The following is a 12,854-nucleotide window of genomic DNA, read 5'->3' on the forward strand; positions in this document are numbered from 1 at the left end:
CCAGAATTTTCGCCCCCTCCCCCACCCTATGATCCACTTCTGCTTCCGTGGTTCCATCCGCTGTCAGATCCACTTCCAGATATCTAAAACACTTTACTTCCTCCAGTTTTTCTCCATTCAAACTTACCTCCCAATTGACTTGACCCTCAACCCTACTGTACCTAATAACCTTGCTCTTATTCACATTTACTCTTAACTTTCTTCTTTCACACACTTTACCAAACTCAGTCACCAGCTTCTGCAGTTTCTCACATGAATCAGCCACCAGTGCTGTATCATCAGCGAACAAAAACTGACTCACTTCCCAAGCTCTCTCATCCCCAACAGACTTCATACTTGCCCCTCTTTCCAAAACTCTTGCATTCACCTCCCTAACAACCCCATCCATAAACAAATTAAACAACCATGGAGACATCACACACCCCTGCCCCAAATCTACATTCACTGAGAACCAATCACTTCTATAATAAACTCTTCAAGGTTAAAGATAAGCATGTTATACTTCAAGAACAACAAGCTTTTTCTTTATAAGCTACAAAGGAATAACATATAAATCTATAAAGTAATTATGTGATGGCAGTAGGTCACCCGATGCCACGCCTCCATGCTTCCATAAGGCAGCCAGCCTGAAAACTCCACTCGAGCAACACATCCCAGTTATGATACTCCTCCAGCGTTTCCTTAGAATTGATGGTGTGCTGGGCTGGGCTACAAAACTTGGTCATATGATACTGCACAATATGGAAAAAAAAAATAGAAACATGGGCTCCCAAAACTTGATGTCATAGTTGGCAAGATGATATACATTATTTTGAGAATTTACGCTTAAGACTATTTATTATTTTTCTATTATACTTGTCGCTGTCTCCAGCGTTGGTTGACAGAATCTTTGTAGGCAAGGAGACCTGTAAAGTATAAAATAGTGTATGTACTGGAATGTAGGAAATGCTGTTTAATCATATTGAAAACCCCTTGGTTAAGTTTTGTTGATGAAGGGCCCTTGATCTGAACAGACACTTTGAATACATGAGGAAATAGACTGAATAATGTAAGGGAGAGAATGGAAGGGTTGATGCATTGTTGACTTTTTTTCTTTTTGTTAGGCTGCAATAAGTTTCACAGTACATATTGGTAATTTGGGAAATATATATAATAACAGCACTTCCCCCTCCAGCATTCCTATCTAAACATAAATACTGGCACCTCAACAAGTCTTAAAGAATTTCTTTTCCAACTTTCCATGGATAAGTTACCTCTTGCGCTTGTGTGGTGATATTTCTGTCTCTGCTAAATGCATAGCAGAGGTTATTGTTGCAAAAATGGAAGCATTTAACCTTTTCTTCCTCCAAGATGACTTGTTCCAATGCATGGTTGAACCATACCTGTTCTGAAGACATTCAGGCAAGGGATCAAACATATTGGGATAGGAAAAACTCTCCTTACTCTGTCTCGTAAAGGATGTATGTTAAGCAATACCAGGAAAGATTGGTTGTAGAATGGCAAATGGTGAAAATAAATGAAGGGGTTTGGGTTGAAGAATGGTAGATATTTAGGGTTGCAGCACTAGCATGTACAAGAGGAGTGTGTGGAGTATGGAAAGTGGATAGGTGAACTAGGGTTGTGAATTATGGGATGAAACAAAGTAGCAAAAAGAAACAGAGAAGAGATATGTATGGGCAGTACTTACAGGGGAGTGCAAATGATAGGAAGTTGTACAAGTGGTTGGAGGTAAAGAGGAAGGTGCAGGGGTTGAAGAAGAGAGCACTTGAGACTCTGCGAGAGCAGGGAGAGATAGTATGAGTAAACTTTAGGGAAAATATAGGTTCGAATGGGGGGGAGGGGGTAATCCTGTACATAGAAACAAACAAGGTTGGATCCTGTGAGAACCCTGAAAATATTTATGGATAGTGGAGAATTTACCATATCTGAAGTTTACCAACATTAATGAATGGAAAATTAGCAATCTAAAAATTAATATAGCGCACAATTTATGCAAAAAACACCGGTAGGGAAACATTACTTTCGTAATGTCTTTGCTTTTCACAGCTGTGATATTGAACTATAAACTAGTGTTATTAACTTCTTAATGGGAACCAATATTGTTAGTTGTGCTACCTGAACTTAGTAACTGATTATAGGCCTTTCACTGTATAACGAACTATATTTATTTATATGATCACGTTTCAGAAACTGTTCAAAACGCTTTGATATTTATATGGGTGATATGTCTTTTAACTGAAAAACTAGCAGGCATTAATTATTTTTACCCTTGAAAAAGCACAATTGTTAAGAAGTAAATTGCTCACATGGATTCAAATATAGCTCGTGAGTGGCCGGTTCTTGACTCTCGTATTTCCCTGGCGGTGTATGATTTGTAGAGGGAAAAGTAGCTCCTTGTATTCTGTTACACACAAACAAGACTACATTTTTTTTTGTTAGTAAATAGGGTAACTTTCTTAAAGGCCATGAGAAACAGAGTATTTAATATACTTTAGGAATACTTTTGTGTCCGCACGAAATGCTAATAGATCAACTGACATCCACGAACGATATGTTTACAACACATTTCGTCTTAGGTCGTATCTGTCAGTTGTAAGTAAGACTCAGGTTGTATCTGTCAATTGTAAGTAAGACTCAAGTCGTATCTTAGTTGTAAGTAAGACTCAAGTCGTATCTGTTGTAAGACTCAAGTCGTATCTGTTGTAAGACTCAAGTCGTATCTTTGTTGTAAGACAGGTCGTATCTGTCACTTGTAAGACTCAGGTTGTATCTGTCAGTTGTAAGATTTGTTGAATAAGATTTGTTCAAACAAAATCAGTTGTCTTAGGTTTTGGTCATGTGAAGAGTCCACCTCTTTTCTCTGTTCCTCCCGAGACACTAAGGTTAACAAGCAGTGGAAGGGCACCACAGAAGTTATTGATGGAAAGGGAAAAGCGTATCTTGACCTTATAGACATACTAGGAGTGATTTAGGAGAGTGCTGATGAGATAGAAGGACGTAATACTATACCAGATAAGAAGCTTATGGAAATGGTTATGAAGATTAGGGAAAGTGGTGGTTTTCTGATAGGGGAAACTAACAGAAACTCGGTTAAAAATCTAGACCAAAATGAACAGTACGTATATTTATCGTTTACTTACCCTACGCCACTTCATTACTATATTTATCTGCTTGGCAGTAATATAGGATAAGAATATAGTTTAGCTTCACATCGTTGTTAGTTTTGGAAATTTAGTGAATTTATTTTTTGATGTGCAACATATGAATAAGATATTTGCCAAGCATGATTTGAAGCGTTGTTTTGTATTGAAAGATATTGATAGACGATGATAACGTTGAATTTGTAACAAGTATATTTTTAAGTTAAAATCCTTATTTGCCCTTCATGCCACAAATGCTCAGTCCATCTCCCCTCTAAAAACTTGGCTTGCAATATGATGACCTCATAAAGCTGAGACGGGTGTCGTAGACAATTCTGTGGCAGAATGTGGCAATAAAACATCATAGAGAAGGCACTGAAGTAGAGCTTTGTTGTGTGTTTGCATTTCTTATTAATGTCAACCATGTGGCTTCTTAGACTTGATAGGAGAACTAGTACATGGATGAAGGGCAGCTGAGGATTCTACTTCAGAAAGTTGCTTTTCACATGCTCCAAGCAAAGTTATTGTATTCGTGAATTTAACAGTTACAATGTGAATATGACATATATTTTTCTTGCAGATGAGTGGGGTACAAGGGATTGTTGTGTGTGGGGAGGCATCAGAGTCGGATGAAGAAGAGGAGTTTTGTGCAGCAATGGCTAGGGGGCAGCTTGGTAAGTAGCCAAAAAACTGTTTGGCATTGGTACTAAAATGACGCAGACATTCTTTTCCTGAGAAGAACTGTTTGGTATTGGTACTAAAATGACGCAGACATTCTTTTCCTGAGAAGAAAGCTTTTCATAAAAAGCTTTCATTGCCCAGTCAAAACCTTTAAATTGTTTGAATAACATTTAGCCAGACTTTACCCTTATTCCTTGCACCAGCATGTTCATTAACTTCTAGACATCTATTATATCTTTACTCCTTTAAGGATTAGAGAATTGTATACATTTCCCCAGTATTAGTGTCAGTAACTAGGGATTATAATTCAGGTGCAAGTGACCTGCTAGGCCAGGGCCTCTCAGACTTTCTTCTCTGTTGTACCTTATAGTTGGATTCAACATGTAATATGGACCAGACTTGTAATCAAGATGGCGATGCTCTTAAAGTGTAGTAAAAAATGATGAAAGCAGTTTAATTTATTTTTAATGGATTAGGGGTCTGGTCATCATCCTTAAAGTAAACCTAGGGTGAGTGGCTGATGATGACCATCTCATAAATCCTCAAAATGTTCATTTGTCTTTACTTTTGGTTTTTGACTTTTTTTTATGTTTGATTTATCCTAATTGATTACTCTGTGGTGTTATGCAAGTCCTCCTTCTTCTGCTGTCAAGTTGTGATTTATAGTCTCTTGGTCTTGGCTTGTGTTACAAACATGCCGATGGAAAAATGTTTATGAGTTTGATATTCAATCGATTTGCTCTACATTCGTTCCAGTTTCCTGTAATCAAACTTCTGGTTTACATGGTCTGAGATGCACTAATAAATATTTCACTCTTGGTACTCAACTTGATCTTCTCAGCACTCATGAATAATCCATCAAGTGGATTCACTAAGCACATGGGCTCACTTAATATCAGCTGTTCATTTACCTATCATAACTTATGAGTACAGCCATCTTAACCTCACTGGTGATGGCCTTGTGCGTCTTAGCACTTAGCACCCAGAACTTAAAAGATGCTTTGGTAGGATCTGTGAATGACACCCAAATCTTATATATGTATCTCACATCCTATTGCTTTTTCCTTTGGGCCTTTATATGGTTTCACCGAAGTATTCTATTATGTATATGTTCAACTTTATCTCCATTAAATTCCATCAGGTTAATTTCTGCATTTGGATATTGTATCTAGATCTTTTTTTATCTCCATTTTATCACATTTTAATGAAATGACATTAAAAAGCTTAACCCTGAATAACATGTCAGTATCCTCTACTCACACAACCCCTTAGCACTAACATACACAACACACTGTACATATACATACCAAAGTGATGTAACAAACACTAAACAACCATTTCTCAATTCAGTCTTAAACACCACAACACCAGACCCACCCTTCACTCCCCCCATAGACACATTACCACCCAGTGAATGTGGCAGGCTTCCTGAGCACTTTGGGAGCCCCATAGAAGATAGAAGGGACTCAAGGCTTCTCTAGGAGTCCAATCTGTCTTCTATGGGGCTCCTGCAATGTTCAGGGAGCCAGTCACATCCACTAGGCAGGACTGGAAAGACAATTAATGCAATTAATGTTGGAATTGTGGAAGTCTTTATACTATACTATGGATGTTTTAAGCTTCTAGAATGGAAATTGTCTCAGAGCAAGTAGAGTGAAGAATCTTCCTGCTGGAACTCCAGATAGCTTTGATCAAGTCAGAAATACAAACCAGGTTCACTTTGCAAACCCTCCATGTATCAATGAATTGGCCATAAAGATGGTTGGCTTTGATGTTGCTCCACCAGCAGCTAGGGTGCAAGATCTGAGAGTAAGCTATGCACCTTACATTTCCCTGAAAGGTTAACAGGAAAGTCAGATGGATATGCTGAATTGCAAGGAGCTTGTATGTCACATAGAAGTGTGTTTATGATGAATGCATGCTATTTGCCACTATAAAATTTAAGTCGTTGATGTACTATAGTTTATTGTAACAAATTTCATTCTGTGACAGTCATATCCCACTGAAAAATGTTTCTGTAAGAATATTTCAGTAATCATTCCTGCTTACACATTTCAGTTTATGTTCACCAGAAAATGTTGTTCACTTCTTAAATTTCTGATGGCCAGTTGCATTTGTGATTTGATGTTCAGCATCTTATGGAGCTAAAGGACATTTCATTGCACAAAAAACATTACCATTTTTACAAACCTTAGAGTAAGGTTGATATGAAATGATTATGGTTTCTTTAATGTGTCTGTCCAAACATGCAGTTAATACACTGATAATGTCATATGTTGATCTGTTGTTTTAGTAAACCTCAATCACTTATATATGATTTAGTATGTTTCACGTGTAACATCAATATTCTTTGTGTGTTGGGGTCCTAAAAGACTGCAGCTGGTAATTTACATGTTTAGAATATGTTGATAGGATAAGGGTTAATGAATATGAGTGCATTTTACTGCATTTCAGGATTTTCATGAAAGCTACAAGTGTTGTCAGTGCTAAGGACAGATTACTGGTGAAATGAGTGAGACTTGCTAACTACTTACTGAGATGCACCAGATTTTTCTGGCTCACTCTGTTTTCAAGTTGCATGGGTCAAGGATATATCTATGAGAGAAATTTGGTACTGAATTTTTCATTTTCTGCAGTGACTCAGAGACCAGGAGGCACTTCACAGGAAGGCATGACAATTAAGCAGTATATTGAGCATAAGCAGCAAAAGCAGCAGCAGCAACAGCATTATCAAGAACAGCTGAAAAGAGCTCATCAGTCATTACTTCATCAGAAACTGTGTAAGACTTTTTGAATTATCATGTTACCTCTTTACTAGCTTTTGTTAGAGACTAGTACAATGTGACTCATAAAGAAGACTAATTGTTTTCATCATTAGGAGAGGTGCTGGGGTTGAAAAAGAGGGTAAATGAGAGCTAGGCTGAGAGAGTATCATCAAACTTTAGGGAGAATAAAAAGATGTTTTGGAAGGAGGTAAATAATGTGCAAAAGATGAGAACAAATTCGAACATCAATGAAGGGGGCAAAAGGGGAAGTGATAACAGTTAGTGATGAAGTGAGATGGAGTGAGTATTTTGAAGGACAGCTAAATGTGTTTGATAAGAGAGTGGCAGATTTAGGGTGTTTTGGTTGAGGTGGCATATGAAGTGAGAGAATCATGGAGAATTCGTTAGTGAAAAGACAAGAGGTGGTGAAAGCCTTGCAGAAGATTTTGAGCATTCATGCTGATTCATGAAAACTTGGAAGGTAAGGGTGGTCAGAAGCCAAATGTTTAAAGGAGGATCTTCATAAACTACCGTGCTTTATGTGCAGCAGAAGAGATATACACTGAAAATAGAGATAAGTACTCTAGATATTGGTTTTCTATTTGTTTCCTATTTTCTGTTTACCTTTAAAGTGAATATAAACAACTGTTATAAGTTTTATGATATCATTTTGCAATATGGTTTTATATAGTCTGTGTTCATCTTATACCATGTTATTAGATTTGTATTGATTTTGATTAATATTCTTTGTAGGGGAGGCTAATGCATCGTTGGAAAGAAACCTGTCACATTGCATCCGGGGCCCTCTTGTGGAGCAAACTAATCGTATTTCTCGACTCATAGCAACCATTCCTGCAGCGCAAAATTCCACACTTTCAGCTCATTCTTCTCTTATACAAGCTGATCGTAACCTCTCACAAACAAATCTCCTTCTAAAGGGACTGAATAATAATCCTCTTGCTTCTCTTAAAGCACCATGAAAACAGTATGTATTATCTAAATGGTACAGTATTCTGTTATCCTTTACCATTCATTACTAATAATACCATTGTAGTTTATCAGTTCCATTTTTCACTGAAATTACTTTTCTAAGTATGTAGTGATCAAGCATACTGTATGGAGAAATTTATTAATTTATATTTGAACCCTTTCATGTATGAAGTAACTTGTAATGTGCATATCTTAGGCTAACTCTTACCATTCATAACATCCTCCGGCTGCTTTGATAGACTTATCAATATTTAGTACATGCATCAATGTATTTTTCTCATTCAGGGTGTCTCCAACTTACGAACAGGCTAAATATCTCAACCCTAATCATAAATTGAATCGTTCATAAGCTAGAAAATTTAAAGAAATTACGATAAGTCACTTGAAATTAACTTATACCTGATTGTAATACTGTAATGAATACTGTATTCTGAATTGAATATAGTTAATGAAACCGTTGATGCAACACTTAATGGAAAAAATTCACATTTAAGTAGTTCTACAGTTTGTAAGGATAAGTAATTGACTACATATTCCTATCTAGACAGGAGTATTATGAAGAAGTAGTAGTAGGTAGGGACAGATGGGAGCTGTAGGTAGATGTAGTAGGTAAGAACATTAGATGGGAGCTGTAGGTAGATGTAATAGAACATTAGGCAGGAACATGAGGTAGAAGTAGTTGGTAGGAACATTAGGTAGGATCATCTGAAAACGCTGCACTAGAGTTGCTGTCTGCCATTGGCCTGTTAAGGGTGAGACACTAAAGGCTGAGAAGCACTGCTGGTTTTTACCAGTTATAGAGACTTTTGCTGTGGCTGCCCCTTTGAGGGATTTGCGGAAGGGAATGGACATCAGAGATATGAATAGATAGATTGTTTGCTTAACTAAGAAGTAGATGTTGTTTCTGGAGCTCATTCATAAACACAAGTGTGTATAGATTGAACATTTATAAGTTGGGACTCCCTGTATCGGTAAAGAAAAATTATATTTTTCCAGAAAAAGAGATTGGACCATCTGCTATACTGTAAGAATACACTACAGACTGTGATCTTTACATATCTATAGATTTCCCTACTTACTTAGTTTTTACTGTACATACAGTCACCCACTTATTCCTTCTACTTTATACTTGGCCTCTCCTTTTTGATGTCCTCGAATATACTCATTTTACTAACTGTTTTTTCTCTCATCCCTTCCGTTCTGATATTCATTTTTAACTAAAGTACCCACATATTTATTTCTCATCTGTGATTTTTTTTCTGAAACTATCTCTTAAAGTAAGTGTATTTATCCAGTCTCTGTTATATATCCCGGTGTGAATTTTCAAATGTATCATGTACTTGTAACTCCAAAATTTTAACTCTCTTCCGTCTTCTCTTTTTACTTTTTATGTAATCAGCAGCTCAGACTGAAAGAATTAGGTTAAAAGGAAAGGAAGATTGTAAATTTTTACAATAAAATTAGCACGAAAATGAGAAACCATTGTCTACTTGCCATATAAAGTAATTACCCATTTCATTTTCTTTGTCCTCCTACTACGCATCACAGAAAACGTCAAGAATAAATTAGAGCTTTCGGGAGTAAATGTGATATAAGTGACGCTCCCAGTTGCTTAAGCAGTCGACTCGTCCATGTAGACGTAATAAGCAGAGAACACCACAATACAAGAGCATTCCGAACGGTAATTTCTACGGCTTATCGAGTAAACTGCAAAATACATCTTATTGATTAGCAGGAATTATATACAATGGGAACACTGGAGGTGTGATTAACAAAGATACATTTACAAGAGTTTGGTCAGGTGAACCAAAGATGAGATTTACTAAGTCCAACATGAAGTTTTAAAGGTGAAAAACAGACTGTTTTTTTTATATAGTAACAGCAGGTATGGGTGATACTTTGATATGGATCTTTGAGAATGGAGAACATGAAAATTTCAATCTCCCCCATTTATCTTTACTGGAGTTTACCATTCTTAATAATGTATGATGACATCTCCCCAGCGTAGGTCCTAAGCTTACGAGTGAGAGAATGTCATGGTCGCACGGCAAGAATATAGACTGTCCACGAAAGCTGAAGGTATTTGTAAAGACAGAAGAATAGAGGAGCCAAAGGGAAATAATGGTAGTCGAGAGACAGATCTTAATCAGTGACACGATTCATCGTTTAGGGACAGAAGATGCGCCACAGGTGTGCTGATATTGGAACAAGCACAGACACTCGGAATAATTTCAAGTCATGAAATCTACATGGGATAATTTCTTGCAATGAAACCTAGCTGCTGTTTGTACGTATCATCTACCAGGAATGGTTATTTGTATTTCAGTCATTACTAATAATTACCCCAAAGTTTTTTCTTCTAAGAATTGTCATCGGGCATTTTGATTGATATCATTAGCAACAAAATGCACTACTTTTTGTTTGTCTACATTGAATTCCCTTTGTCTTTTCACTTACTAATGCACCAGTTTGTGTAAATCAGTTTGAATTTTTTTTTGACTGTGTTATCGGCAGATTTCGAAAACTCTGCTGGTGAGTTCTGTCTCCAGATGGTTGACAGAATAGGTGGGTCCTTGGGAACTTAGCAAGTTAGATGTTTTATTGTTAAATACCATTTGTTTCTCATCTGTGAGTCAGTAAACTGTCCACATGCAGAGTTGGTATCCCATGCTGTAACAACCTTATTTTTTTTTGCCGTCTTTGGCAAGGTAGTTTGTCTATGGCTTTTCGTAAGTTTAAATGTCAAAGGGAATTCAAACAGCAACAGCCTCCTGAGTCCTTTCCAGGCTGTTTGTGACAGTGGAAGATATCAGAAACTCAGATTAACGTGGTAAATGTTGGAGGGCATACGGATAATTCAGAGAGTATAACTTGCAAATTGTCATTTAGACTAAGGAGGTGCAAATTTGGTAAGTTGTGGACTTTAATCAAAATATTCAAGCCTATTCCTAAACGTATCTGTAGTAGTTGTTTCAGTCACTATAACTGGTAAATCATTCCATATGTTAACAGTCGTGTTGAAGAAAAAGAACTTTGCCTCGTTCGAGGCAAAACCTTTGCTATCGAGTGTGTATTCATAGCTAGGAATGAATAGGAACCAAGTCCTGAGTAAGCTAGTTAGATCAAGATTATCAAAGCCTTTGATATTAGAGCCCCTCTTAAACTTCTCTATTTCCAATAGTATCTTTATTTTTTTCTTGGTTAATGTAAATAATTATATAGGATTTTTATATAAAGACATTGTTTTTCGCTCATTTGTTCTTGTGTTCTTTATGCAACCTTCTTGTTATTGTGTATGCATTTCATCACAAGAAGATTAGGATATCAAGGATAAATAATAGAAATGGGATATCAAAGTAAGTAATAGAATAATGAGGCCTCAGATTTAACCAAGGCACTATATATCCTCAGTAGGTAAAGTATGTGATATAAGCCTAGGATCTGTCTTAGTGGTAGTATTTCATATTGCATTTCCTGACTATGGTGAAAGTAAAGCAGTGCAAAAAGTCTTATGTTTATAGTCTTTCAAGAATACGAATTCGGAATGATATTGTTTTCTAGTCTTTAAAATCACACGTGTCACACTAACAAATACACGATTTCAGGAAGACAATTGATCATGAACGTAATACGTTTGAGTACATTACACAAAGAAATTAATCCAGTCACATATTACCAACAAATTATTCGTCAGGAAATCGCATATGATCTGAGATCCAAATGTATGAGATTGAAGGAATTAACATTATTCTCAATACGACATTTTCCTCATATGTACAACAGGACCGTCCACACGACGTCTACCCTACTAGTACCTGAATGGTGTGCACGTTAGGTTTGACGTGGCGTTAGTTTTCCTCATTTTTCCAAGTGAACAGTTAGATGGACGCCAAATATGGAGTGAAAGTTGCTTTAGAGTTCTATACGAAGAATAAACGTGGACAGCTGGCACCGGTGAAGCGGACTAAATTCAATGTTTTCCAAAACTTCAGTGAAACTAAATTTGGGGGGTGAGCAGGTTACTACATGATCATTCAGTAATGACTTTGCTTCACCTGTAAGTTCTTAATTTTCATTCGACGGTTTAGGAGTATTTCAGTTAAGAAATCCGTTTTCCTTTGGCTTGCATGTAGAATACTTGTAAAGATGGTATTGTGGTGTTACCGGACTCGACCAGTAGAAGTCGTCGGCTAGGCTCTTATTGCAATGTTCGCAAAGAGTACATCTCTTGAAAGAATTTTGCATTAGAGAAATTTAACATTTCTCACTTTCTGCTTGTAGTGCAACATTGATCCTGAGTTTACACAGTAACATTACTAACTTGCCAGTGACTGACCTTCGATATTTCCACACAAATGTAAAAAGCGACGTAAGTTCAGTAATTCTAATTTAGTCTCGGTATAGGTCCTAGGAGGTAGCCTATGCTTAGATGTACCAAATTTTGCTCTGAAACCGAAAGTTTATTTGAAAAATTTTCCTTCCAAACTTTTTTTTCACATGGGAAATGGACAACATTTAGGTTGCTTTCAGCAACAAAATTGTAGAGGAAATTTAGTATGAAAATTTAGGAAGGGATTAAGGGGCGAAGCTCCGTAAGTATGGTTTGGTCTCAAGGTTTGAAGTACAATTTTATTCCTTTGAAGCAATTACTTATTTCTTTTAGGTTTGATAACATAAAGTGCTTCTGAAAGCGATTCTCTTTCCTCCAAATTGTGTTGTAGGGCAAGAAAAGTATATTTTTGAACCGGAAGAAACCCAATGGTTGTATTGTCGACTTGGGTTTGTGGGACAACCGGTATTTTGTTGATGGTTGTAGTTCCTACCAGATCTGATTTATGATTTATTACTGGATATATCGACCTTTCCTCTAGAAAAAAAAATGTGAAGATCGATTCGCTTTAATATTGATGTACTTTTGATCTGAAGATCAATTTTGATTGCGCTGTGACCACAGGGTTGCAAGAGATGGTACCCGACATTTTGGCGTACAGTTTATTGGCTCCAAACAGTTCGACCATTCAAGCTTACTTTAGCTAATCTTCAGACAAGGAACTCGGGCCAACCAGCCTTCTAATTATACGTAACTCTACCCGACTTGAACGTAATCAGAAAGTTGGCAAGATAACAGTTGACCCACTGGCAGTGCCTTGTCAGCAAAACAACCACTACTTTTTTTCTTTTTTTTTAAAGCAAACTCGAAGCATGTCCATGAAAGCGTACTTAACGTCTGTCAAACTTCCACACAGATCTTGATGAGTTGATACTTAGTGTAGTGGCC

General features: G+C 36.9%; 1 protein-coding gene and 1 long non-coding RNA gene across 5 annotated transcripts; one reads left to right on the forward strand and one right to left on the reverse strand.

Annotated features, from left to right (window-relative positions):
* Window positions 1-511: 511 nt before the first annotated feature.
* LOC139759623 (uncharacterized) lies at window positions 512-2,432 on the reverse strand. Of its 2 annotated transcripts, none has more exons than XR_011715119.1 (3): window positions 2,307-2,432; window positions 1,254-1,387; window positions 512-731 (listed from the first exon to the last, which is right to left on the reverse strand). It is a non-coding gene; the product is annotated as an uncharacterized lncRNA (long non-coding RNA). The 2 variants fall into 2 exon arrangements; XR_011715118.1 differs by having other exon boundaries at window positions 512-905.
* A 69-nt stretch (window positions 2,433-2,501) lies between these two features.
* Window positions 2,502-10,833, forward strand: Blos3 (Biogenesis of lysosome-related organelles complex 1, subunit 3). 3 transcript variants are annotated; one of them, XM_071681973.1, is made up of 5 exons: window positions 2,502-2,592; window positions 3,721-3,814; window positions 6,458-6,601; window positions 7,340-7,571; window positions 9,580-10,833. In XM_071681973.1, the coding sequence occupies exons 2-4, from the start codon at window positions 3,721-3,723 to the stop codon at window positions 7,564-7,566; spliced, it is 465 nt and encodes a 154-aa protein (XP_071538074.1). In that variant the 5' UTR covers window positions 2,502-2,592; the 3' UTR covers window positions 7,567-7,571; window positions 9,580-10,833. The 3 variants fall into 3 exon arrangements, with proteins under 3 accessions (XP_071538074.1, XP_071538071.1, XP_071538073.1); XM_071681970.1 differs by lacking the exon at window positions 9,580-10,833 and having other exon boundaries at window positions 2,504-2,592; window positions 7,340-9,055; XM_071681972.1 differs by lacking the exons at window positions 2,502-2,592; window positions 9,580-10,833 and adding an exon at window positions 2,598-2,623 and having other exon boundaries at window positions 7,340-9,055.
* The last annotated feature ends 2,021 nt before the right edge of the window (window positions 10,834-12,854 follow it).

This window comes from Panulirus ornatus, chromosome 33, assembly GCF_036320965.1.
Source record: "Panulirus ornatus isolate Po-2019 chromosome 33, ASM3632096v1, whole genome shotgun sequence".
Taxonomy (NCBI): Eukaryota; Metazoa; Arthropoda; class Malacostraca; order Decapoda; family Palinuridae; genus Panulirus; species Panulirus ornatus.

Bases quoted from the DNA above. Each gene is read 5' to 3' on its own strand.
- Blos3 (XM_071681973.1), top strand. From the start codon at position 3,721: ATGAGTGGGGTACAAGGGATTGTTGTGTGTGGGGAGGCATCAGAGTCG. The intron at 3,815-6,457 runs GTAAGTAGCCAA...CATTTTCTGCAG, and splicing joins AATGGCTAGGGGGCAGCTTG to TGACTCAGAGACCAGGAGGC. The intron at 6,602-7,339 runs GTAAGACTTTTT...TATTCTTTGTAG, and splicing joins ATTACTTCATCAGAAACTGT to GGGAGGCTAATGCATCGTTG.